Source organism: Molothrus aeneus, chromosome 8 (assembly GCF_037042795.1).
Source record: "Molothrus aeneus isolate 106 chromosome 8, BPBGC_Maene_1.0, whole genome shotgun sequence".
NCBI classification, from domain to species: domain Eukaryota; kingdom Metazoa; phylum Chordata; class Aves; order Passeriformes; family Icteridae; genus Molothrus; species Molothrus aeneus.
The window spans coordinates 20,829,063-20,852,807 of NC_089653.1; the positions used below are offsets into that span (position 1 = coordinate 20,829,063).

Below are 23,745 nucleotides of genomic sequence, written 5' to 3' on the forward strand. Positions count from 1 at the left end.
AGATCTGACTTCTTTTTAATACTTCAGTTAGTGGCATGTCACAAGGGAGTGGTTTTATTTGCATGAAATCCCAAATAAGTAATAAACGCAGGCTTCATTTAAGAAAAGTAGGTTTTTGGACTTCTTTGTGCTTACAGGGTGGGAGAAACCCAAAATTTGATGACATGTATCTTTCAGTAGATGTTCTTTAAAACATATTTTTCAATTTTTATTTAAAAAAACCCCACCAAGTAACAAATCAACAAACACCCCCAACACAAACAAACAAAGGTTATAGTGTAATAGCTTTTTTTTGCCTCATCCTTTTTTTTTCATCCCTTGAGTAATATTATAAAAATTAACAACTTCAGAGATTGGCATAGATTTGTTAGTGAATCGTAATAGGTGTTCCAATTGCATTAGTTTTAGAAGTAATTATTTGCTTTGTTTGTTTTTTAATTTCAGGAGAATGAAATGGGGAAGTTGTAGAGCTTTGAGAATAACTCAGCACAGTTGTCTCATTTGCTGCCAGCAGTAAGACTAAATCTCAAGAATTCATGTAAAGAAAAGTAGAACCTAAAATCATGTCATCTGAACAGGAACACTTTTTTTGCGACAGAAAGCAAATCACTTTCTTAAAACACAATGCTGTGAATAATTTTTCTACAAACATTACTTTGAAAAAAGAACTGGTGAGTGATCCTTCAAGTATGACAATTCAACCAGCAATTTTAGATGTCAATCTCGCTTATGGACTAAAAAACGTGAAGATTGAATTGCCCAAGGTGAACATTCCAAATGAAGTATTAATGAAACATGAAGTTGATAGGTTTAGAAAACTCTTTCAGTGTAAGCAGCAAACTGCTAGGAAATCCGTAAGTCTTGAGAAAATTAGTGGAAGCAATCTGAGTTGTTCAGAAGGAAGCCACTTGCAAATCACACCAGAAGTGCAATTTGAAGAAGGATTGAAAACTGCAGCAAAGATACTGAATTTCACTTGTACGAAGTGCAAGGATAACATTAGATACAGCCCAAATGACCTACAGAAACATTTTCAGCTGTTACACTATGGTGAGTTGCCTCTGTATCCTTGTGAGATGTGCAACTTCTCAGCTAATGACTTTCAGTCTTTTAAACAGCACAGGCGCATTCATCGTAGCACTTTAGTAAAATGTGAGCTCTGTAATGATGAGCAGATATACACTTTGTTGGCTTTGACAAAACACTTCATATCAAAGCATTGTGTAAATGGACACTTTCAGTGTGAAAAATGTGGGTTTTCTACCTATGATGTGGGTACGTTTGTTCAGCACATTCACAAACATAAGGAGATTCCCTATAAATGTGGAAAATGCCATCAAGAAAACTTTACAGAAGAGGAGCTCCAAAATCATCTCCTTGTTCATACCAGTATGTTTTCTTTTGGTTGTCCTTATTGCAGTTACAGCACATCTCGGAAAGATTATCTTTTAAAACACATCATAGCTTTACACAGAGACCACTTAATTGCAAAAGAAAAACTGGAAAAGGATAAATATGAAAAAAGAATAGTAAAGACTCCAGCAGGACTGAAGCTTGTGTTAAGGAGGTATAAAATGGGAGCATCAAAAAAACCACTCTGGAGACGGAAGAAGATAAGCAGTGGAAGTGACAGTGCTGGAGAAGAAAATACACAAGTGCTAAGAAGTGTGAATAAAATTCAGCCAAATGCTGAGGAGCTGAACCAGTGTATGAGAGATGTGGAAACAAATGAAGAGAAACATCAAGGTAAATACACGGAAAAGCGTCATTTTATCGGTGGAATGCTCTCTGCTACTACTGCACAATACAATAAGGCAGATGATGGCACAAGTTATGGCCTGGGATTATTGAAAAGTGCTGTTCATGGGCCAACAGTATTGATGTTTAAAAACAATAAAATATCTGTACCAGCAAATTACAGTGCGAAATTTATGGGTTTTAAAATGGTAGATGGAAAACAACATATTGTTATAAAATTACTACCTACAAGTAAGCAAAATGACTATCTGTTGGGTCAGAAAGTTGATCCTGTTAAAGATGGTTCTGCAACTCCTTTGCTACAGACTGCTGATCCCTGTGGCTTGTCTTCAGGTGCTATACCACATGTAAATGATCAGTCGACTTTAAAGAACAATTGTGTTCATCCATTAACTTCCCCTCCGTTTTCCTGTCCTGCTCCTCATTCAGGAAAAACAAAATTGGAAAAACAAAATAACTCCTTATTGTACAGTAAGAGTGTTTCTGAAACTGTACCACCTTCTAATATAGCTGAAGGAAAAGGTCCAAATTGTTTGCCAATGAAGCTGGACTCAACTGTACCTCCACATGAAGCAGTAACAAAAGTTGGAGCTCAAACTAGTATCTCATGGGGAAGCTTTCGTCCTTCAAGTCATCCTCAGGTATTATCACCCGCTATTACAAATACCCTTCATTATGACCCTATGAAAATGCCCTACTTTCCTGAACTGAAAATGCAAAATGGTGGCCTGAATAATAGCAATGGAACTAATAATCTCTGTTATTCAACCTCAGTGGATTCATCTAATGAAGGGTTGTTGTCTTTTCACAACTATTCCAAAGTGGACTCTTTGGATAATCCATGTAGCATTTGGACGTCAACAGATGACAGGTACAGAGAATTTAGCAAAAGAGGTTCTTTTCAAAACAGTGGAAATGAACTTCCATCTTCACATTCAGAGTCAGTGAAAGGTTTAAAAGCAGAGAAAGTTGTGTCAGCCCAATCAAATATTAATAAAACTTACAAACACATAAACACTAAGAATAACTCTGTGTCTTTTAAAAGCCAATCTCAATGTGGTGTTGACAGCGAGTGTTTTACAGAGGACAAGCATAATGGCCGACAGTATTTGGACACTAACCTAGAGCAAGGCTTTCAGAATGTAGCTGAGAAATTCCAGGAAAATGGCTCTGATGGTGTTAACTCTTTCTTAATGCCTAAAATCACATCTGTTTTCTCATTGCAAAGTGAGCAGGCAGCTAATTATTTATCGCCTGAGATAAACCAATTACTGCAAGATGTGTTAAAAGTAAAAACAGCTTCTCAGCAGGAGTTCCACAGCAAGACTAACTGTGTCCAACTTCGTTCTGATAAGCTGCTTTCTGGTCCTGAGACCGGGAGTGCAGCCTGCGTGCGTTTAAAAAGCTCTGCAACTGTGTGTGGTTTTCAGAGGCCTCCACCTAATGTTCACTTCCCTTTATGTAAGAGAGAGTTCAACACAAGATGTAGCACAAATGAAGGTACATGTTGTGGGAGAGAAAGACAGACACCCAAAACATCACTTGATTCACAGGACATGGACAAATTATCCAGAACTCCGGGTGTTGGTACATTGCTAAAAACTCCTACAGATGAGTTTACACAGCAGGTAGTAAAAGATAAAGTACTGTCTGCAACTCAAAATCCTAGCAGCTTTTCACCAGTTTTGCCTGTTCTTCAGGAACAAAAGAAAGCCCTTTTTGTTCAGTCCCTTCCGTCACGATTTTTCGTTCCTTTCCACCTTTCTAACCAATCTAGGCAGCAGGTGGTGTCAGGAAAATCTCTTCCATCAACCAGTTCATCCGATGTTACTAAAGGTGTACCTGCATCTTGTGTTTCAAATAAAGGACCTGGAATGATTTTGACTTTTAGTGGGGCAGTTGGAACAGTTGCAAATGCCGCTAATGATAGTTCTCAGGTTTTAGGGGGAATTGCATCCAGAGAATTTGGGAAAATACCAGCTTCAGAAGTGAAGGGGAAAAATGGCAATTTTAGAAATTTAAGAAGTTCCTGTAATGGGGAAGTATGTGGTACAGTAAATGACTCATTGAATAGTATGCCATTCAAAGCACCTCTTGTAGTAGCAAACTCATCAGTGTCGTCTGTGAAGGCAACTTCTTCTGTGAAGGTGTTACCAGAGCACCAGGATGCTGTCTTTGGGTCTTTGGAGTCAGTAAAACAACAGGAAATTAAACAGGAACAACACGTTTATGCACTTTCACCTGATGAACAGCAGGGAGTTTTTCTGAAATGTTTGACACCAAACAAGCCTGTAGTTCATAAACCAATTTTTTTTCAGGATAATGCTTATCAGAATTGTCAACCAAAGAAAACTGGAGCCATGCAACAACAGCCTTTGCTGAAAATAAGAACTCGTACTTCAGATACACTGTCTGATAACACTCAGTCAATAAGCAACTCGGTGCCCTCACTACAGGTGGATAACTTGCAGTCCCTTACTCCTGCACTAGCACAGAAACAAACTAATCTTTGTTTTAATGATGCCTTAAACTTACCAGGTGGGTTAATGCCAGCAAATGCCTCTTTGGCAAGCTCTAATCCAGCATGTCATGTTCCTCCTGTAGAACCTGTTTATTCTGCTAAATCTGCAGGGACGCGGTTGCAGAAATGTTCTATCGAGAGTATGCAAGTAATAGCTGCTAACAAGAGGAATAACTCTGGTTGTCAGAAGTCCACATGGAGCACCCAAAACAGAACTGCAAAAGTAAAACCTGGTTTAAAACAAGCTGGATCTAAAAGTTCAGGAACTGTGGGTGGGCAAAGAAACAAGAATTTCAAACGTAAAAGGAAGGCTGGTTGCCCAGAACCTCCTAGAAAGAAAGCAATGTTGCACAGAAAGTGTAAAGAAAAGAATCAAGTTGAAATTGTTAGTGAATCAGTTAGCCCTTACAAACCAAGGGCATCAAAGACAACTGTGAGGACTTTGAAATTACTCCCTTTTAATTCTAACCAGCTTGTAAAATGCCCCCGGAGAAATCAACCAGTTGTTGTGCTAAATCATCCTGATGCAGATGTTCCAGAAGTTGTAAATGTAATGAAAACTATTGCTAAATTTAAGGGACATGTTCTTAAGGTTTTATTGTCAAAAAGAACCGTTGAAGCTCTTCTGCAGCCAGACTTCTGCAATCCTTCGGATGTAACTACTGATAATTTTTCTCAGAAAAGATACAAGACAATAAAACCCCTTAACCCTGTAAAAGAAAGATTTGTCTTAAAATTGACACTGAAAAAGACTAGCAAAAACAATTACCAGATTGTGAAAACTACCTCAAATAATACCTTGAAAGCTAAGTTTAGCTGCTGGTTTTGTGGTAGAATATTTGACAACCAGGATAATTGGGTAGGACATGGACAGAGGCATCTGATGGAGGCTACTCGAGATTGGAATTCATTAATGAAATGATGACCAGTGAAGAAAATAATCATTAAAGTTTAAAAAAACACCCCAGCTGGATTAGGATACACAAGTCGTTCTGTTTTTTACGTCAGTATTGTAACTGAGGTTGAAAAAGGATGCAAAGTTCTTGTGTTATAAAAGAAAGAGTGTATTCCCTATTGCCATCAGATTTGAGAAAGATCAAAAAACGTGGTTTAAATAACTTGTAACTAACTGCAAATACAATTCCATAAAAAAAATATTATTTTTATTACTGCTATCATGTGCTATATTTTTATTCTATAGAATAAGTCTTCAGGGCCTTTGTTCTGTACATACTTAAAATCCCTAAACATGTAAATATTTTTATACTTTTCAGTTACTTGGTATAATTCTTGCACAGAAATTACCCCCTTCCCCCCCAGTTTTTCAGTTCTGTGCATGCACTACTAAAACCAATTTTTAAAATATTTTCAAATATACACGGCTGTTATCCTGGGATTTTGTTATTTTCACTTATTAGCTCTTGATTTTGTTTTTCAGGGATTGAACACTATTATTAGCAAGTGCCTCAAAGATGTGAAGCAGTTTACATTATGTTGACTGTGTAACCATGGGTCCGTATAGGGCCATTCCCCCACAGTTTCATTTAAACAAAGCCATATGTGAATGCTTTAAGCTATATTGCTATGCACATGACACTTGTACTATTTCTGTGCAGTTTGTCTAATTTCTTAGTGAAGTATTTTTCATATAAATTAATAAAATGTATTATGATTGTGTTATTACGGTGAGTCAGAATGAAATCGATGGAAAATATACAGTATATATATTCATAATGTATATGGTGTTTAAGAATGGTGAACATTCCTAATCTGTATTGATTTTGTCACTATTAAATTTGCTATAACTTGTGTTTACAGCAAATGACTTTGAGCATTTATAGAAAATGTTTCTATCTTGCTGTATCTGCCGCAAACCCTGTAGGGATGGTCAGGATATGGGGAGGTGCAGAGCACCATTTTAGGCTTGTAATTACTTCATAGCTTTATTTCAGGTGGATGGAATTTGTTCCCATAATGACTTAATGTTTTCTACTATTGCTTATTCAGATATACAGCCTTTTGGGGCACCAGGGATTTGGCAAAACCAAGGCTTGAATTGTTATTCCCATATTTTACCAGCCCAGAAGGGTAATGTTCTTAGGGGCCTGCTTGCTTTCTACTTTCAGTTTTAGAGATAATGAAGGGAGAGACTATGCATTACAGTTTTTAGTCCTTATAGAAAGGCATGTAAGCAAAAGACCTCTTAACCATAGTGACAGATGAAGGTCCTTATTATCCACAGTAATTATGTCTCGAGGCTTTGTCCTCCAGATTCTTCATGAACCTCAGTAGGCTAGAAGTTTCATTCTTACCTGGGATTGCTCTTACCATATGGCTGGCACCTTTTGCCCAAGTATGAAGGTGTAAGCCAGCTTCCCAAAGTATTGATTGCAAAGCTGTAAAAATTGAACAGTAGGTTTGGAGAGGACTGGGGCATTTAAATCCTGGGGTTTAGATTGTATGCAAGCCCAAGTAGTTTTCTGTTACTGGTTCCTTAAGGTGAAAGTGAAGATTGCTCGCTACCAATGAAACAGTAAGAAGTCATGGATGTCACAGGCATGGCACCACTAACCTGAATTCAACTTATATTTTAAAAAGTGTTAAAATTACTTAAAAACAATTGCTTCAGTGATTAGATAAGTTTTTCTTGATATTTGTGTTGTCAGGAAGATGCACACTAGTCTAGCATCTGGTGAGTTATGTATAGAAGACAACTGAAGCAGTCAAGGCAGCATAGTTTGGGTGAATCCTCATATTATTTAGTGCAGGTTGCTCAAGTACTGTTCTAAATACACAATTTATTCTTACAACCTTTTTCATAGTGCATTGTTTGAGGTCCTTAGAGTTTGGCATTTCTGCAGATCAGGTTTCAGAAAATCTCAAGTGGGCCTTCACTGAAATTAAGATCAAAATTAATTACCATCAGGAGAAAATTAGGTTGAAGTGATCTCACCTGTGTTGCAGTATATGGTGTGGTAGAAAATGCAGGGAAGATATGTTCAGTTCTTCAGCTACTTTACTGTATGAAGCCATCTTTTTACTGGCTGAATTCTTCAATGTTGGTGCATTTCTCAGCATTTTCAGTAAATGGGGAAAGGTATTCTACAAATATCCTACAAACCACAGTTTTTCATTATACAGCTACGATTTCTCCCTGAAGTGTTGCATGAACCAAGTGAAACATATAAATCCATGTGGAAAAATATTCATTGATTGAATATTTAATGCTTGTATTGTAATGGATATAGCTCATGTGACAAGGTTGCACAGGTAACTTGAATTATCTTGATTTTGAGTGCTTTACTATGCAACCATAACATTTTAATAGTTTGTAACATTGCAGATAGCAAGATAAACCTCACATTGATTTAATTGTTTTGGGACATACAAAGAGAGATGCAAGCACAAGGTTATCAACTGTCTGTATGACCTTGAAGAGGCTGAAAATCTATCCCATTATGTGTTCTTGGCAAGATGTGTATTCATCAGTAAGTCATGGTGCCCTTCCTCAGTAATTCCAGTGTTTTTAACAAAAATTTGTTATAGAGCTGTTGTTATGTGACACGCTTTTTTTCTTAACGATTCCTAATAATCTCTTTTTGCTGCTGCTGCTGCTTTTGATTGAAGGAAGAATGTAGTTTTGTACCTTGTGTCTCTGAACAATTGGATTTTTGAGAATGCAGGTTCTTATTCCTTTCATGGAGCAACATTGTCAGGAATGATATGCAGTACTCATTGTACTCTCTGTATCAGGTAGGCAGACAACACTTCTCCTTTGTGTATTATTAAATATGACACTTTGCCCTGAGTTCTCAGACAAAAGAATTCATTTTTAGTTCTTGGTTTATGGGTTGTTTCTGAGTGTGTGGTGTTTTGGTGTGAGGTTTTGGTTTTTTTTTTGGTTTTTATTGTTTTGTTTTAACTATTCAGTGAATGACATATTATATGGAAGGGAAATTAGCTAACAGTATGACAATATCAAAGAAAGATGAGGGGAGGGGTGTGTTGCTGTGTCTGTCAGGTCAGACTTGATATACCTGTTACCTGGAGATATCTGCTGGCACTGCAACAGCCACACCAAGTCACCATTTCCTGCATTCTGTAATGGCTTTTCAGCCCACAGCACTGGGATTTTTAACTCAGCAGGCTTCATCCTGAGTCCCAATTTATTTTATGTCTACAATGTAGGAAATGGTAACTTGGTGCAATCCTATACCTGAAACTTGCTTAAACCTTCTCCAGATAAAACTTCGTTTCATGGTATGTCTGTACCATAGTCCTGCCAAGCTATAACAGATCTAGCTCGAGTATGGAAAGCAGAGTAACCAGAGCTGCCTTTGTTCCTGTACAAAACATCAAGTGTAGTAAAGTAGGTGACAATGTACTGGTGTGTTTTGTGTGTTTGTTGGGGGAGGGTTGTACCCCTAGGGATCCTTATTTTGTGCCTAAGAAGTTCTCATTTCAGGAAGATAGGATTATTTTGTGGAAGGTTGTATTACCTATCAGCTCCCTGCCTTGTTTTGTTGTCGTAACTATAAGGTAGCCCTATAATCATGTAGAACATGGATAAAAAGTAAAGTAAGGTTTGAGGATGAAGGTAACTGACCCCTTTATCTATCTATGTTATTTGTAGGTCAACCACAATATTATATGTAGTGCTGAGCACTTAGAGCTGAGGGGCAGGAACAGCAGTGCTTTAAAGTGGTCAGTGCTAATTACCTTTAAAAAAAAGTGATACCTAGTCTCTGTTATGAAATATACACACTTGAACTTCCCTTGTTCACACTATTTTTTCCTCCTCAGTTCTAGAATGATGGAGATACTGCACACTTGTAAAGAATGAAGAATCTAGAGATTTTGAGGAGCAACACAGAAAGGTTAGCAGACAGACAGTACCAAGGTTGAAATACTGTGCAGTACATGAATGAAAGGCAAGGACATGAATGCAAAGGAAGTTAAATACTCAGTGGCTACTTTTTCAGAGTACTTCCATTGTGAGTATTGCTTGAAATAGCTTCTAAAGTGATGCCTAAAGTAGCTAAATAATATAATAGTACACATATAGAAAGAGTAAAGGAAGCTTGCAGACACTACTAACTTTTGTGTTTTTACACCTTGACTTAGCAATCTTAATGTTCTAAACATTTCAGTAGTATTAGGCATAGTGTTAAATATAAAACACCAACTGAGCAATATACTAAACATAGCCCTTATGTAGTACTGTGATGGTCTGTAATAGGTAGGCTTGTGTAGTCTGTGTACATTGTTTCTTACTTGCCAGTGTGAAATCACATCACGTTTGGGTTGCCTGTGTTGCAGAGGGAAGAAGCTGACCTGCCTCAAGGTATGTAGGGAGCCATGTGCTGAGCATCCTACTGGCATACAGTTCTTTCTAGAAGGCAGGTGCATGACTTTTACAAGTAACTGATCAAAAGCATAAGAAAGTATTTGCAGAATTCAGCCACCCTATGGCCCTAAGTAGCTTGCTGAGTCTTTGCGGGTCTTAACTAGACTTGCCTTTAATGCCTTGAATATAATCCTAGAGAACACTGCTTAATTTGGAACAAAAAGAATAAACTAAATGTGTATAAAGTGTCAGTTTTGGAAAATACCTTTAAGATGGATGAGTCTTCAGGTCCAGTGAAATCAAACACTGCTAGAACTAGTAAACAATTGCTCCTAAAAGTTTTTCATTGATGCAATTTATACATTCATCAAATTAATTTTTACCACTTGAATATTTGTGGAAGTTTACTTTGTTAACAATATTATAGTAAGTAAACCACCGTGATAAAACAGGCTATCACATAAAAAAGTGGGGTTTTTTGGTGTGTGTCTCCATAAGTAAGTCAGCAAGAAGTGAGTGGGTAATTTAGCAATGATGCAATGTGCCTGGGTCATCAGCAGTAGGCAATTTAAAGACAAAAGATTTGAGAGTCATTTAGTCAAATTATGTGTGTGTGTAATATATATATATATATATATGATATAAAGTTGTAAAAAGAGATGCTTTTTCATAACATTGTGAAGGAGCACATACAAATATATACATTAAAACATCAACACTAGTGAACTGATGCTTTCTTGCTGGAAGGGTGCCAGAAATGCAGTCCAGCAAAGTCTCCATGCACTACTGAGTTTACAGTATTTTTAAATTTTATTTTTACATTTTGAAAATACAAACAAAAATATCAGTGAAACAGGGTGAGGCTGAGGGAAAGTACAACACATGTCCATAAATCTAAAATGTTCAGATGGATTTATTGCCACTAGTCACAAAGTACAGTCCTGTTTTCAACTTGTGCACAGTGGTACATTAGGTCAAGTTGCTCTAATTTCTGGGGCTGTGCACTTTACAAAGAAATTGCTGAAAGCAGTGATATGTGGTAAACATAAATTGAAAGAATAGATCACTGTGGGTATTCTCATTTTTAAAATGAAAATGTCCTTCAAAAAATCTATCTTCAAACAGCAGTCAGAGGCCCAGGCTGTGGTATGCAGTTGTTCTTCCCTTGACTTTGGATACCCATGTTGGCAGAGATGACAGCGCATCTGCTTTGGCTTCTTGTGTTAAACTTTCCCGATAAAAGTGACGTGGGGTTGAGCTCTATGAAATGCATTTCTACTACTCTTGAAGAGTGTTTCCCATCATTTTGGATTTTCTTCTCTTAATAACTTGTCCACGTCTTGGTATATTGAAAGAAATTATTAAAGAGGTCTTCTTTTCAGCAGTTCAATTCGATTAAGAAACTCTTACAATATATTTCAGTTTTGTTGAGTCTTTTGTGTTGTTTTGACTGTCAATTAGAACCAGGGAGGTGCGCTGATGATTCTCTACTATTTCAGCAACACTGTCGAAGCGCTGGAAAAAGAAGACAAAAAATAATTAGTGCTGGCTTCTTTTAATGCTGTAATATTGACAGTAATCACTGCATCTTTTTATCTTTGCTTCTCATCTATTTGAAGCAAGTTAAGCTACTTGTTACCAAGTTAGATGCTTTGCCTTTTAGTGAGAGCACTGATCCTTCTCTTAGTTCTGATTTTAGTCATTAACAGATTAGATTTAGACAACAGAAGATATTACAGGCACCAGCTGTCCCCTCCTTTCCATTTGTGATTGTCACCTGCACAAACTGAACCACTGAGTTTGCTGTGGGCCATAGTGAACTGACATTTCATTTTCCCTTAATGTATAGTAGGCTGCAGCCTGGCTGCTCAGCAGCTGTGGCAGATGTGGTTCAGCCACCTCAGAGGGAAGGCCATGTCCAGGAGTAACAGGTACAGGCAGCCATCTATGAGACCTGTTCTAGTTACACAGTTTTAATGTTTGTCGTGTTACTAATGTAAATTAGTATCCAGAATCTGATAGGTCTGTTGCTTTTCCTTTTGGACTTTGGTCAGATAAAGACTTTGGACTATCTATCCTGAGATCTTTGTTGAAGACCAGGTGAGCTCCAGGCTATTATATTTTCTCTGATCTCAAAACTGGTGCTTGGAAGGCAGATAATTAGGCTATGTCAAGCCTACTTTCACACTGCTGAAAAGCCTACTCTATGCAATGATAAACTGTTTTCATTGGTATTTGTGTTCCAAGTTTCTGGTTTGCTATCACAGTAATTATCTCCGTGGCAGAGTTGATAACCAGTGATCTTTTCACTCCAGAGCTAAAGTTTAATATTTTCTTTATGTGAAAACAGTACTAACAGTAATGTCATTCTCATTTTTAGTAGTGTTGGAGGGTTTTTTGAGCATGGCTGTTCTTCCTTTGCAATTTTCCAAGAAACATAACTACAGTTTTAGATAGAAGGTAAGTGGAGGACTGTAAACAGTCAGAAAATTTATCTAGTGGCTGCAGCTCTTACCCTTTTAACTTTATTTAAACAGCTCTATGAGTATGTTTTAAATTTGGTCTGTGGTTTTAGTAACAGTGTACAGGAGCTGTTATAACACTGGTTTCTCTAGCTTGACAGATTGGTCATTATGAAGGGTATATTTTTATATTCATACATGAGGAATCTTTGTGGTCATAGTGCAATATATCTTAGTCCTTGCTTATTAAAGGTATATAATTGAAAACTGTTAGGAAAAATACCCTCACATCATCTCACCTCTTCACCACTTTTTTCTCTGCCCAGTGCATATTGCCTTGTTGATTCAATGAATCGTATAGGGATGTTGTACACTCTTCTGTTGTAAAACACAACCAGTGTATATGGCTGCCGTGAGTCCTGCCCAGAACTCTTCCTTATTAGAAAAGATCCATCCTAAAGAGAGAAAAGTAGTCAGTGTATTTGGCTCATTTCTTTTCAACAACCTAGTCTGGTTTTGGTTTAACATTTTTGATTTATATTAGCATTGAACCCTTTTCTCCCATTAGAAAAATAAGAGCAGCAGATGAGAAGTAGCATGTGTTCCTGCTAACAGTAGCTTGCAAAGGCATCATTTTAGAATCAGCTTTGCTGCTGCCTGTTCTCTCCCTCAACCAGAGAGAAAATGAAGAAATAAATACACAGTGGCAGCCATCTGTTGGGATCCACAGACTGTTTGGGAATAGTTCCTATCAGTGGCAGTAGGTAGGGAAGAAAGCAGGGAAAGGGTGGAGACACCCTTTCTCCAGAGCTGAAAAAAGGAGCTCACCACAGTCAAGCACCTGAACTCCTGACTATGCAGCCCTGTGCTCACTAACTCACAGTAGCCTTCACCTGGTGATAGCCCCCATTCTCTGCCCCTTTATCCTCTGTGGACTTAGGCAAGAGTGGAAATGTACTTGATGCTGAGGATGCAACTCTACATGGTCCTCCTCCCTCCGTGACACTAGATTTTGTAACAAGAATAGTTGAGAGAATTCAAATTCTCCAAATACCCAAATGCAGTGTTGCTATTTCAAAATGCATAACAACCCCAGCCTTTCCAAATAGCTGTTTCCACATGAGCCACTGGACAGTTGTGGAGACCGCTTAAAAGCCACTGGGCTTTGCATTTCTTTTAAGGGGGTGTGCATGAGCTGTAAGATCTTCCTCAGCTCTCTAGTCTGTAATAGCATTCTCTGCAGTGCTTTGGTCTTTGAGTTGCACTAATGCAACTTTGTGTTGCAATGAAAGCCAGCATTAACTGGCTTAATTAAATGTCACCCCAATAATTCCAGGTTTGACAGTACTTGCATGGCACAGTAGTTCTGACCTGCTCAGAAGGCAACTGATGCTCTTTGAATACTTCTGGTTGTCTTTTTAAAATTTTTTTTATTTGAAGTTCTGGGCTTTTCCCCCATAAAACAGACATTCTTTAAAAGTGACCTACCTTGTTTGATCGGTACAATGCATCTTCTGCCATTTTCCTATCACAGGTAGCAGCATACCATGCTTTACTGTGAACACCAGCATCCTAAAAAGAGAGGAACAGTGTTTCACCTGTAAAATAATAACAATAATAAAGAATATGGCCTGTAGGGGAGTTATTGCTAAATGGTGACAGCTATGAATAACTAAAATGCAGAAAACTCACGAATTTAAAAAAGTCTTTGCCAGGAGTTCACAGTTTTAGTTGAGTAGAGGGAGGGTAAAGAAAAACTGGGAGCATCAAAACAGTGGTAACAGATTTGTGATAGAAGGCTGATAAATGACAAAAGACATATACCCTGAGGAAAGCAGTCAGGTTCAACTGTAGGATCGTTCTAAAGACAAAAGCTATTCCAGCAGAATTGAAAGAGGAACAAATTGTCGAGGAATGTTGAGGAATAATGCTCTTTGTGAACACAATCATGCCTGTCTCCACATGGACAGCATGATGCCTGGATAAGTTTTGCTCCAGCTTTACAGTAACAAGTTTAATGATAAAATTAATTTTCACACAAGCTTTGTCACCTCTGTACAAAACAGATTAAAGGTTGCACATTATAACTGAGCTGGTCTTGCTGACTTATTGCTGCCAGAAAGGGAATGTCTTGGCTTCTCCTTTGTGCTCATTTTGTGACTAGTGGCAATAAATCCATCTGATCCCATGGTGAGATAATTCACTTTATTAAACTTGCAGAAAAAAACCCAAAAAACTTTCCTTTTTTGTTTTGTCTTTTTTTGTGTTTGACTGCCAAGCTGATTTTCTGTCAGCTTAATGACTTGGCTCAACCCACTGCAGGATCAGGAAGGAGCACCACAGAAGCTGGGAGGGGAGCTGACAGTGAGGAGAGAGCAGAGCCTCAATTTTGGGGGCATTGTACTAAATTCTTAGAGACTGGCTCAAGCCATAACATATAATTTTACCTTCAAAATTTTTCCATTTATTTCTCCACTCACACTATTCATTGGAAAAAGAAAGGCTGAGAGGAATTGCAAATATGCCCACATAGAGAATGAGTCCAGTGAACAAATCTTTGTTCAACAAAAGAAGGAATCAATGACCCCCAGACCTTTCTTCTACCCCTATCTGTGGCCTATAATGTAGAAGCAGAGAGCTGCTGCCAAAGTTTGGATGGGAACCAAGCAAACAGTGAATGTCGTGGGAATTAATGACATAATTAATTCTCATTAATCTGTGAGCACCTGTATTGTAGAGGATGCTACAGCAAATGATACCACTGTATAAAATTGCTGGGAAAATAACACTAGCAGCTAATTTTTTTAAAACAAAATGGATCTTTTATTAAGTTCTGTTTCTGCCCATGGCTGTTACATAAAAATTGCAAATGTAATTGCTACAAGCTGTTTATGTAGAGTTTTCTGGATTGCTTATTTGAAAGTAATTTTTATAATAAATATCTAGTATTACATACAGTTAAATTTTTTCCAGAACTTCAACTCCTTTGTGTTCCTCACTGTTGTATTATCTTTGTCATGTCAGAGTTTAGAATGCTTACTGTTGCTGGCGCTGCATGATAGAGCCTTTGGCTTACACTCAACTATTTTTACCTTGTTTGTGACTACTAGGTTTATAAGAATGGGTTTTTGCATTTTGTAGTTTCCCTTCATTCAAAATAAGAGTAAGGGGAATAGCAGTGAAATTAAAATAACCTTGCATTTGCTTAGATCATTCAAAGCTTAATGTTGCAACAAAACACATAAAAAAAAGAAGTGGCCATAAAACTGACAGCATGAATTGTAATGAGAAGAGAGCTGTTTAAAGAAACAGAAAGGAGCTGGACTTGGGAGAGACTAAAACACACAGGGGAGGCATTGCAACATCATTGTATTTGCTTACTGCACCTTTTTTTTCCTGTACACAATTTGTACAGCTATAAGTTAGAACTGGAGGGTCAGGAAGACATGAAACTAAAGCTTTTTGTGACTGGTAGGGTGCCAAGATTTAATATAATACTGTTTACATATTTTTCTACAGTTTGTTAAACCTCTCCAATGCTACCTGTTCTGAGCATGTTTTAATGAAAGCTAACATTCAGATTATTTGTGCTACAGAAAAGCCTCATTGCAAAAGGGGGCATAGAAGCCCTCCAGGAATGTAATTTTCTATTGAAAGGAGGTGGAAATACTATTTTAAAATAAAGGATAAGGAGATTTCTGTAATATGAATTTAGCTAATACTATACCTGGTCTGCAGAACTTGAAACAGATGAAATGCTGCTGGGAGGGGAAGCACCCAAGGAACGGTTTGCAGCTTCTGGGACTTCTAGAAAAGAGAAAGAACAACAGGTATGAGTTTTCAAAGTATGTTTGTTATGATGTAAGAAATTGAATTGTTAAAATTATTACTTTGGAAGATCTGGAAACACTTGACCTTTGATATCAGTCAGGAAAGCTTTCTACTGGAAATAGATGGGGCCTATGTAAGTGCTGGGACACTTGCCTGCCCAAAGGGTAGCCTTGCTTGTGAAGGAAAAACCAGTCTGAATAACAATTTGGTTATTAGCCAGAACGAGATTCAGAGTACAGGAAAAAACCTCTTCCACCACCAAAGTGAATGAATGTAGCAATAGATAAGAACATGCAGGAACTCGATGCAAGTAATTCTCAGTCCTGTGAGAAGCAGTCTTACAGATGAGCAAGTCAGGAAAATGAATTTTTTTCAGGGATAATTTTTCACCAATTTAGACTGCCTGAATTGTTTGTACACACGTGCAAGAAGTCCAGGCAGCAAAATGGAGAAGCAGAATTAATATAAAACATTATGATGCTTAATTGGAATAACAAAGCATAGTTGAAAATAGTTACTAGGGCTGAAATACAGATATAAGAGTTTAAGAAATCAGAAGTGAAATGTTTGAGTAGTGTTGCATAGTAATGATATGATGAAAGAAGTATGGATTATTGCTTTCTGGTAAAAAAATAATTTAGCCCAACAGTAGGTGTCTGCTATAGGTACTTGTGAACACAGCTGGATGCAAATCAATATACTAGAGAAGATCATTGTAGAAAGTTAAGTGATGCTTATTTTGTTATTATGGGAAGCTTTTTTCCTGTGTGTTTTACTTATTAGGGAAAACAAATGCTACCCTTTCTGGATATGGTGCTCTGCAGACTTCATTGTTAAATCTGCACTAATAAAATTCTGATTTAGATATTGGTTTAGAAAGCAATAGAATTGCTTTCTAAATAGAGAAGACCATACAGTGACCAGAACTAAAAAAATGCAACTGGAGGACAAAGCCAATTGTGTGAAGTACGTTTAGAACTTCTTTTGCAGTAAAGATGCAACTGTCTGGAAGCTGCATCCCCAAGTGGAGAGGAGACATTATGGAGAGCAGTTCCAGCTCTCAATGAATTAATAATCACCTGAAGAAGGCTGTTCAATATTATGGATTTTGGTTTTTCTGTCAAATTTTGACTGACTGGCTGTTAAAGCTACATCTGAAAGTAGACTGTATGAATGAAGCAAGAACTGACAGAAGTCAGATTAGTGAATTAGACCTGACAAAAGGATATTAAAATAAGTAATGAAAGATGCCTTGGCTGTGTGTAAAAAAAGTAAAGAGAGATGGGGCTTTATACAATAAGAATTTTATTGATTTTAAAGATAATCTAGGTACTAAACAAATAGTAGTTCTGGCACAGAAATAGAAATTTACAATCAAATTGGAAGCAGAGCTTAAATAACATTATACAATTGAACTGATGGGCCCAGATTACCTATGAAATTTTAAAAACTGGCACATGTAATTCAGGGGTGGTAACAGTTATTTTACATAATTTTCAAGTCAGGATGGTACCAAATAATTAAAGAATACCAAACATAACTGCTACACCTGAAGTGGAAAAAGTGACTTGAGCATCTACAGGGTTTTTTGCCTGATTCCACAGAACACAAGGCCCTAGGAGAGAATTTGAAGGAAATAACATCAAGATTTGGAAGTAAAGGTACAACTAGCACAAGAAAATATGAATTTTAGCCAAGTAGATAAAATGTTACAGCTCTTTCATAGAATAACAGAGTTCTACAAAGAGGGGATGTGGCAGTGTACTTAATCTGGACTTCAGAGGAGCATTTGACACTGTGCCATATGGGAAAGAAGTACTTGTAATGATGAAGACAGAAGTTAGCTCTAGGCTTGTATACAAAGAAGAGATGGCAGATTATGCTCAAGGGAATCAGTGATTATGGGACCAGTGGTATGTATTATAAAGTTGTTATTGGACCTGGCACTGAATAAGATTATGCTAAAGAAAGTTTACTAATCAGAGCATCATTTACCACTAGATGGTCTTGAAGAATAGTTACAGTTCCAGGAGTAGTAAGACTTTATGCTTCCAGTTGAAGCACATCAGTTGTGTGATGGGAGCAGACAAGCTTGAGTGCATCAGTCAAGAGCATTAATGTGAATCATGTATTAATGTGAACTTCTCAGCACAGGAGATATAATTGCAACATGCATCAAGCAAATGTTTCCAGGAAAGAGATACACTAATAACAGCATGTCAGTTTAAGCTACACCAAATGTAGATTTATAGGTGCCATTCTCACCATCTGTTTACAATATGAAAGATATGTTCAGACTGAATAAGTACAGTAAAGGGCTTACAGGAAGGTCAGACAAGTGTCTGCTAACAAGCAACTAGAAAAATGTTAATCTAATTTACACTTCTGCACAAAGAGGGTTTATATACATATTACCTAATTTGTTTTTAGCTGTGAACTGAAACAAAGTCCATCTTGGAAAGCACTACTTAGAAAAGAGCTTCAGCAATTGCTATTATAAAAGTACCTTCTTTTTTTCCTTCTGTAGAAAAAGAATAAATTGAATGTAATAATAATCTGTCTGTCTTGTAGGCAACAGAAGCCTGGAGCAGCCCAGAAATGTCATATTTAAGATTCTTCTGTGACAAGGAAGATTGATGGAATCTTTATTATGATGGGAAATGACCCAAATTGCCTTTGCTAGGATTTCCAGTATTCATAAATATAAATGAAGCACCCATTTTCCATCAATAATCCTGAGATACTCCCTTAATTTTACTAGCTGAGCTAAGATCTTGGATACTTGACCCTCTCTTTGTATGCATTACAGATACATTAATTCCAAACTAATTAACATGCAAGGTATTTTGAAATAATTTTAACTCAGAGATTAATTTGAAATTACAAGTTAGTCACATTTTAATTCAAAAACTGAATTATACTTACTTGGCAGAATTGAGGGCTTTTGGAGCAGAGGCCTGAAATAAATGTTGAGAGATTACAGAAAGGTCTGAGGGGATGGACCCAGTCCTGATAATATGAAAAATGAAAATATGCAGTGGTAGAATGTGTTCCATCTCACCCATGTGTTCATTGAGAAACATGGGTCTGATACAGGTATTTTTAAAAAATGATATCCCACTAGTAGGAATTTAAACATGGGTTTTAAATCTCCATCACCTTATTACAGATTATATCCCCTCATGCTTTTTGGTGATGGTTAAAGTATTTGTATGCATTGCCATGTTTTATTTTTTTGCCACTGTGAGGCTTCAGGAATCTCAGCTCTGAAAAAGCAACAAGGAGGCTCCAGTGAAAAGAGTGCCCCCCTTTGAGCCTCTCACAGCTGGTGCACAGTAATATTCCCAAGAGGATGGAAAGGGACCTTACTTTTGGGCACCACTTGGAAGGGGGGGAAGTGGAAGTTCCTGGCTGGAATTGCGCCGTCGTTCTGGTACCATAGGTTTTTCTGGAGTTTGGGAAAACAAACGGTAGAGTCACGATTTCTTCAGCAATATATTATCCCAGGTAAGGGAGTCCCAGTAGGTGAGGGAGGGTTTCTTTTACTATAAATTTGGGTTTTTTTCTGACATGGCAGCCTGCCATTGCGCTGCTGTTAACTAATGCTAGGCAAATACCCGTGCTGCAGATGCCTGCGGGGCTGGGCGGGACTCTGTGACACGGGGGAGGAGGGCAGCCAGCCCGGAGCGAGGCAGCAGCTCCTGCTGGAGCCACCTCGCCCAGGCACAGACACAGCCACAGCCAGAGCCAGGATGGAGTCCCTGCCTGTGCCAGGGACTGCCTCTTGCCAGGAGTCGGCTCTGGGAGGGATGGTTCTGGCTGAGTTCAGAGCCTGTCCCTCCCTTCCCCCTTCTCCACTTCCAGGGCTCCATGGGCACACTGCTGGTCCATCACTGTGCTACATTACCCTGCCAGGAACCTCAGCAGCTTTACTGGGACTGCTTTCAGAGAACAATGATACTCACTGCAACTGAGGCTGCCCAGATCCAGTTTGAAACTGCTAAAACCAAACACCCCTCAAAAACCTACAGTAACTTGAATGTCGTGCTGTTTGTTTCATGTTTTAGTAAGAAAAAAATTGGAAAAATGTCAACTTTTCACAGTAGTGGGTAAAATTTACCTTCATTTGCAGTTAAGGTCTCTCTGGAAGGTAAACATGGTTTCTGCAATAAAAGAGAAGGACAACCAAGTATTAACTGGCACTTGTGTAGCAAATGTTTATAATTTATACTTTTTGTGAAACAGTCTAGAATTGACAACATCCTGGAAGAATTAGGAGGCAGGGACATAGCCATTCTGTGAAGAGTCTCTAGTTGTATGACCTTGAAGTTTGCGATTTTGCAAAGGAGATTTGGAAAGAATCCCAGCTTGTGGGTATAAATAGATGGAGAAAAACTAAAATCTAGATGGTTCATTCTTATCTCAGGACCTAAAATCAGAAGTCTATCCCAAATACTTAAAAATGAAAATTGGATTTTCATCTGTATTGAACTATGCACACAAATACCTGAACACATTTTCTTCTGTTTACTGGAAGTTAAACTGTTGGTTTAGCTCACAGTAAAACTGGAACCAATCTTCCACTTTTATTTTTTTTTGCTTTCATTTTGAAACAATGATAATAAACTGCCAGTTTTGAAACATTTTTTGAATTAATTTCTTTGAAAATTTCAACCAGTTCTCTTACTTTCTGCCACAAGAAGTTTTGGGATATTTTTTGAATTACTGAAAAACCTCAAACAAATTCTGGTAAAATCCTGCATATTTCCTTGAGCTATCACTTTCAATGAACTCATGTTCCCCATAAGCAGCCCTGTACATTCTGGGAATACTTCTGAATTGTCTGTATTCCTATCTATTTCTCATTTATTCAGCTCATGCACTGTGTTTATTGTTACATCTCAGGGCATTGAATTCAAACTTTGCTTTGATCAAAATATTTTTCTTCTTGAGCAGAAAGATCACTGATCTTCATTCGTGTAATAGCACCCAAATATTTCCTGTCTTTATAACTCTTTCCCCTAGCATTTTTTACATTCATCTTGTAACCAAACCCATGTAAAATTAAGTTTTACAATAAATTAAAAATATAATAGAAGTTTTGGGTGATTATGCAATTACAAGTCAACTTACTGGTGAAATTACTGCATTAGAAGTTTTCTTGCTGAAGTATGGAGGAAAAAGAAAAATAAAGAATATGGTTACTTAGCAGTAAGTATGGATTCATATAGCAACTAAGCATCAGTTTCATTGGCTCTCAGGGTATTTCTGTCTAAGATGGGATTCACTGGATACTTGTAGCAGTTAGAAACAAAGAAGAATAAAAAAGGAATAAGGCTATTATCAGATGCAATGTGGGGACTCACTAAAGGTACTTGCACAAGGAAGCTACAACTCTGTCCAATACTTAACATGGGACTAAATCAGCCAAGGCAGCCAGCATCTGCCATCAGTGGCAGGCAGTGAAGGGCAAGGCCACTTGGCATACAAACAGTGTTCCTCCAGAAATAGCAAAATAACAGCTTGCCTTTACCTAGTCAGGATATCTTTCACAAACAGGAATAAATGTTATTCCTGAATTCTAATTGTTATAGGCAAGGATAGGAGTTAGCTCCTAATACACCTATTAAACCCATCCCCATCAAAAAAGTACTTTTATAGTTTTGTACTCACAGGCCCCTTGGTAATGGAGATGGAGCTGCTCCAGTGGGAAATCTGGATTCTTGTGTGTTATTGAACCTCTGACCTAGAGATGCAAGCAATATATTTAGTATGCAATGTGAGTGGTATCTGAACAGTGGATTTTCCTCATTTGCCATTTTAGTGTTAATGTAATAAAGGTAAAAAATATCCACTGCTTTAATTTTTTCTTAACATGTTTTCAGTATGGTAATACAAGAGAACAGTTCAGTAACACTTCTTGCTTATTGCTGACTGTACAGATAAGATTTACACTGACGCACTACATTGCACGCTGTATTCTGCTAACTGGTGGCATATCAGTCCCACTTAAATTGCTGTGTTTTCATCTGAATACTTACTTTCATCATTGTTGTTAGCTTCATGGTCCTGTAACGGAAAAAGAGTTTAGATTTGATATGAAGGAATTAAAAAAGGAATTACTGTGTTCAGTTTTAATTCCTTCACTACCAGAAGGACACAGAAGTAATGGAGCAGAGAAGGGCTACAAGGCTGGTGAAAGGACTGAAGCACAAGTGTTATGTGGAGTGGATGAGGGAGCTGGGCATGTTTAGCCTGGAGAAAAGGAGGCTCAGGGGGGCCTTACTGCTCTCTACAAGTACCTGAAAGGAGGGTATCAGGCTTTTCTCACAGGTTACAAGTGACAAGAGGAAATGGCCTAATGCTGCACCAGGAGAGGTTTAGATTAGATATTATAAAAAATGTTTTCACTGAAAGGGTGGTCAGGCATGGAATGGGCTGCCCAGGGAAGTGGTGGAATCACGATCCTTGGAGGTGTTCAAAAGCCATGTGGATGTGGTACTTAGGGACATGGTTTACTGGTGAACATGGTGGTGCTGGATTAACAGCTGGAACTTGATCTTAGAGGTCTTTCTCAGCCTGAATGATTCTTTGATTATTAAATGAGAACTGCATGAATAATCAATATGGTTTTGGTATCTGTAGTAATTTTTAAAGAAATATTTGTACAGAAGGCATATAGTATCCAGAATACTTTCATGATGTTATTTGAAAAATTTTAAGCAACCATCAAACTTTGAACTTTCTAATCATCTTGAGATTGCTTGTAGTAAGTATTGAGAAAATTTGGCCTTAGTTTTGCAGTGATACCTTTTGGTTCATGTTTAATTTCTGACCTGGAAGACAGAAATTTTGCAGCAGATTTCAACATACTAAAACCACATCTTCCACTGAATGGAGAAAACTGAGTGGACCCTCTTATCACCATGCTAGAATTGAAGCAATCCACCTAATTTCCTGGCTTCTTTGGGAGAGGCTTAATTTTGGCTCCCATTTCTTGACTTTTAGGGAATCAAGACTCCCATCTGGTAAGTATCTTTCAAAGAAGCACCAGTTATTAATTTGTCTGTCTTCATCTACCCAGCTAATAGCTTTTCACTAATGTTAGTGACAAATGCCTCCATTCTCTCGCTGGAGAGGTGTAATCCATCACCCAGCAGTTGGGGAAATGAGACATGGCAAATTTTTTCTCCCAGTCAGCTCAGGCCTTTGAGAGGAACAAGGGTTACAGTTCTGTGCACATGATCAGTGCTGGTTAGTGCTGACAGCAGACTGAATGGGAGCAGTTAACAGATGTTTCTGGTTTTGTTTGGGCTTTGCCAGTGTGCTGGAGCCAGGGATGGAAAGGAACAACAGAGCACTGGACAAACATCATGCTCATTACCATGTGTTTGTTTCAAATTGTAAAGGCTGCCACTTACAAGACAAGCAAAGACCCCAGAATTGAGACTGCACTGGGTAACTCTTTCCTAGGCTGACTCTTGTGACAAACTGGTGAGCTGCAAGCACCCAGGAGCTGAATACACCCATGGTACCAATGAGTGTTTGTCTGGGAGCTTCATCTTGGAGCTGTAACTCAGTGTGTGGCTCCAGCTAAAGGATAGTCTCTTTTTATTCTCTGCAAAGCTAGGATCATATCCATCTCAAATGCAAGCTTTGAAAATGCATTAATAGAGAGGTTTCAGCTGCAATGTGGCACTTGAGTCTGTTCTGAAGCAGGAGTATTCTTAGTGCTGATCAGATAGTGGAATTTCTGTCGAATATCCTCCCTTGAGATGTGAGATTTTTCTTGTATTGGTAAGAAAAGCTGAGAAATCAAACTATTT

At 37.9% G+C, this 23,745-nt stretch overlaps 2 protein-coding genes across 5 annotated transcripts in view; one reads left to right on the forward strand and one right to left on the reverse strand.

Annotated features, from left to right (window-relative positions):
- Positions 1-531: 531 nt before the first annotated feature.
- ZNF518A (zinc finger protein 518A) lies at positions 532-6,088 on the forward strand. The gene has a single exon (XM_066555070.1). The coding sequence runs from the start codon at positions 564-566 to the stop codon at positions 5,199-5,201; it is 4,638 nt and encodes a 1,545-aa protein (XP_066411167.1). The 5' UTR covers positions 532-563; the 3' UTR covers positions 5,202-6,088.
- A 4,329-nt stretch (positions 6,089-10,417) lies between these two features.
- Positions 10,418-23,745, reverse strand: part of BLNK (B cell linker) — an 83,942-nt gene continuing 70,614 nt past the window's right edge. For all 4 annotated transcript variants that reach the window (XM_066554503.1, XM_066554499.1, XM_066554504.1 and 1 more), the window contains 10 exons: positions 21,961-21,988; positions 21,593-21,665; positions 21,053-21,083; positions 20,040-20,082; positions 19,289-19,367; positions 18,845-18,876; positions 15,816-15,895; positions 13,577-13,660; positions 12,388-12,543; positions 10,418-11,141 (listed from right to left, as the gene is read on the reverse strand). In XM_066554503.1, coding sequence (XP_066410600.1) covers positions 11,022-11,141; positions 12,388-12,543; positions 13,577-13,660; positions 15,816-15,895; positions 18,845-18,876; positions 19,289-19,367; positions 20,040-20,082; positions 21,053-21,083; positions 21,593-21,665; positions 21,961-21,988 — 726 coding nt within the window. In that variant the 3' untranslated portion in view covers positions 10,418-11,021. The remainder of the gene's footprint in view (positions 11,142-12,387; positions 12,544-13,576; positions 13,661-15,815; positions 15,896-18,844; positions 18,877-19,288; positions 19,368-20,039; positions 20,083-21,052; positions 21,084-21,592; positions 21,666-21,960; positions 21,989-23,745) is intronic.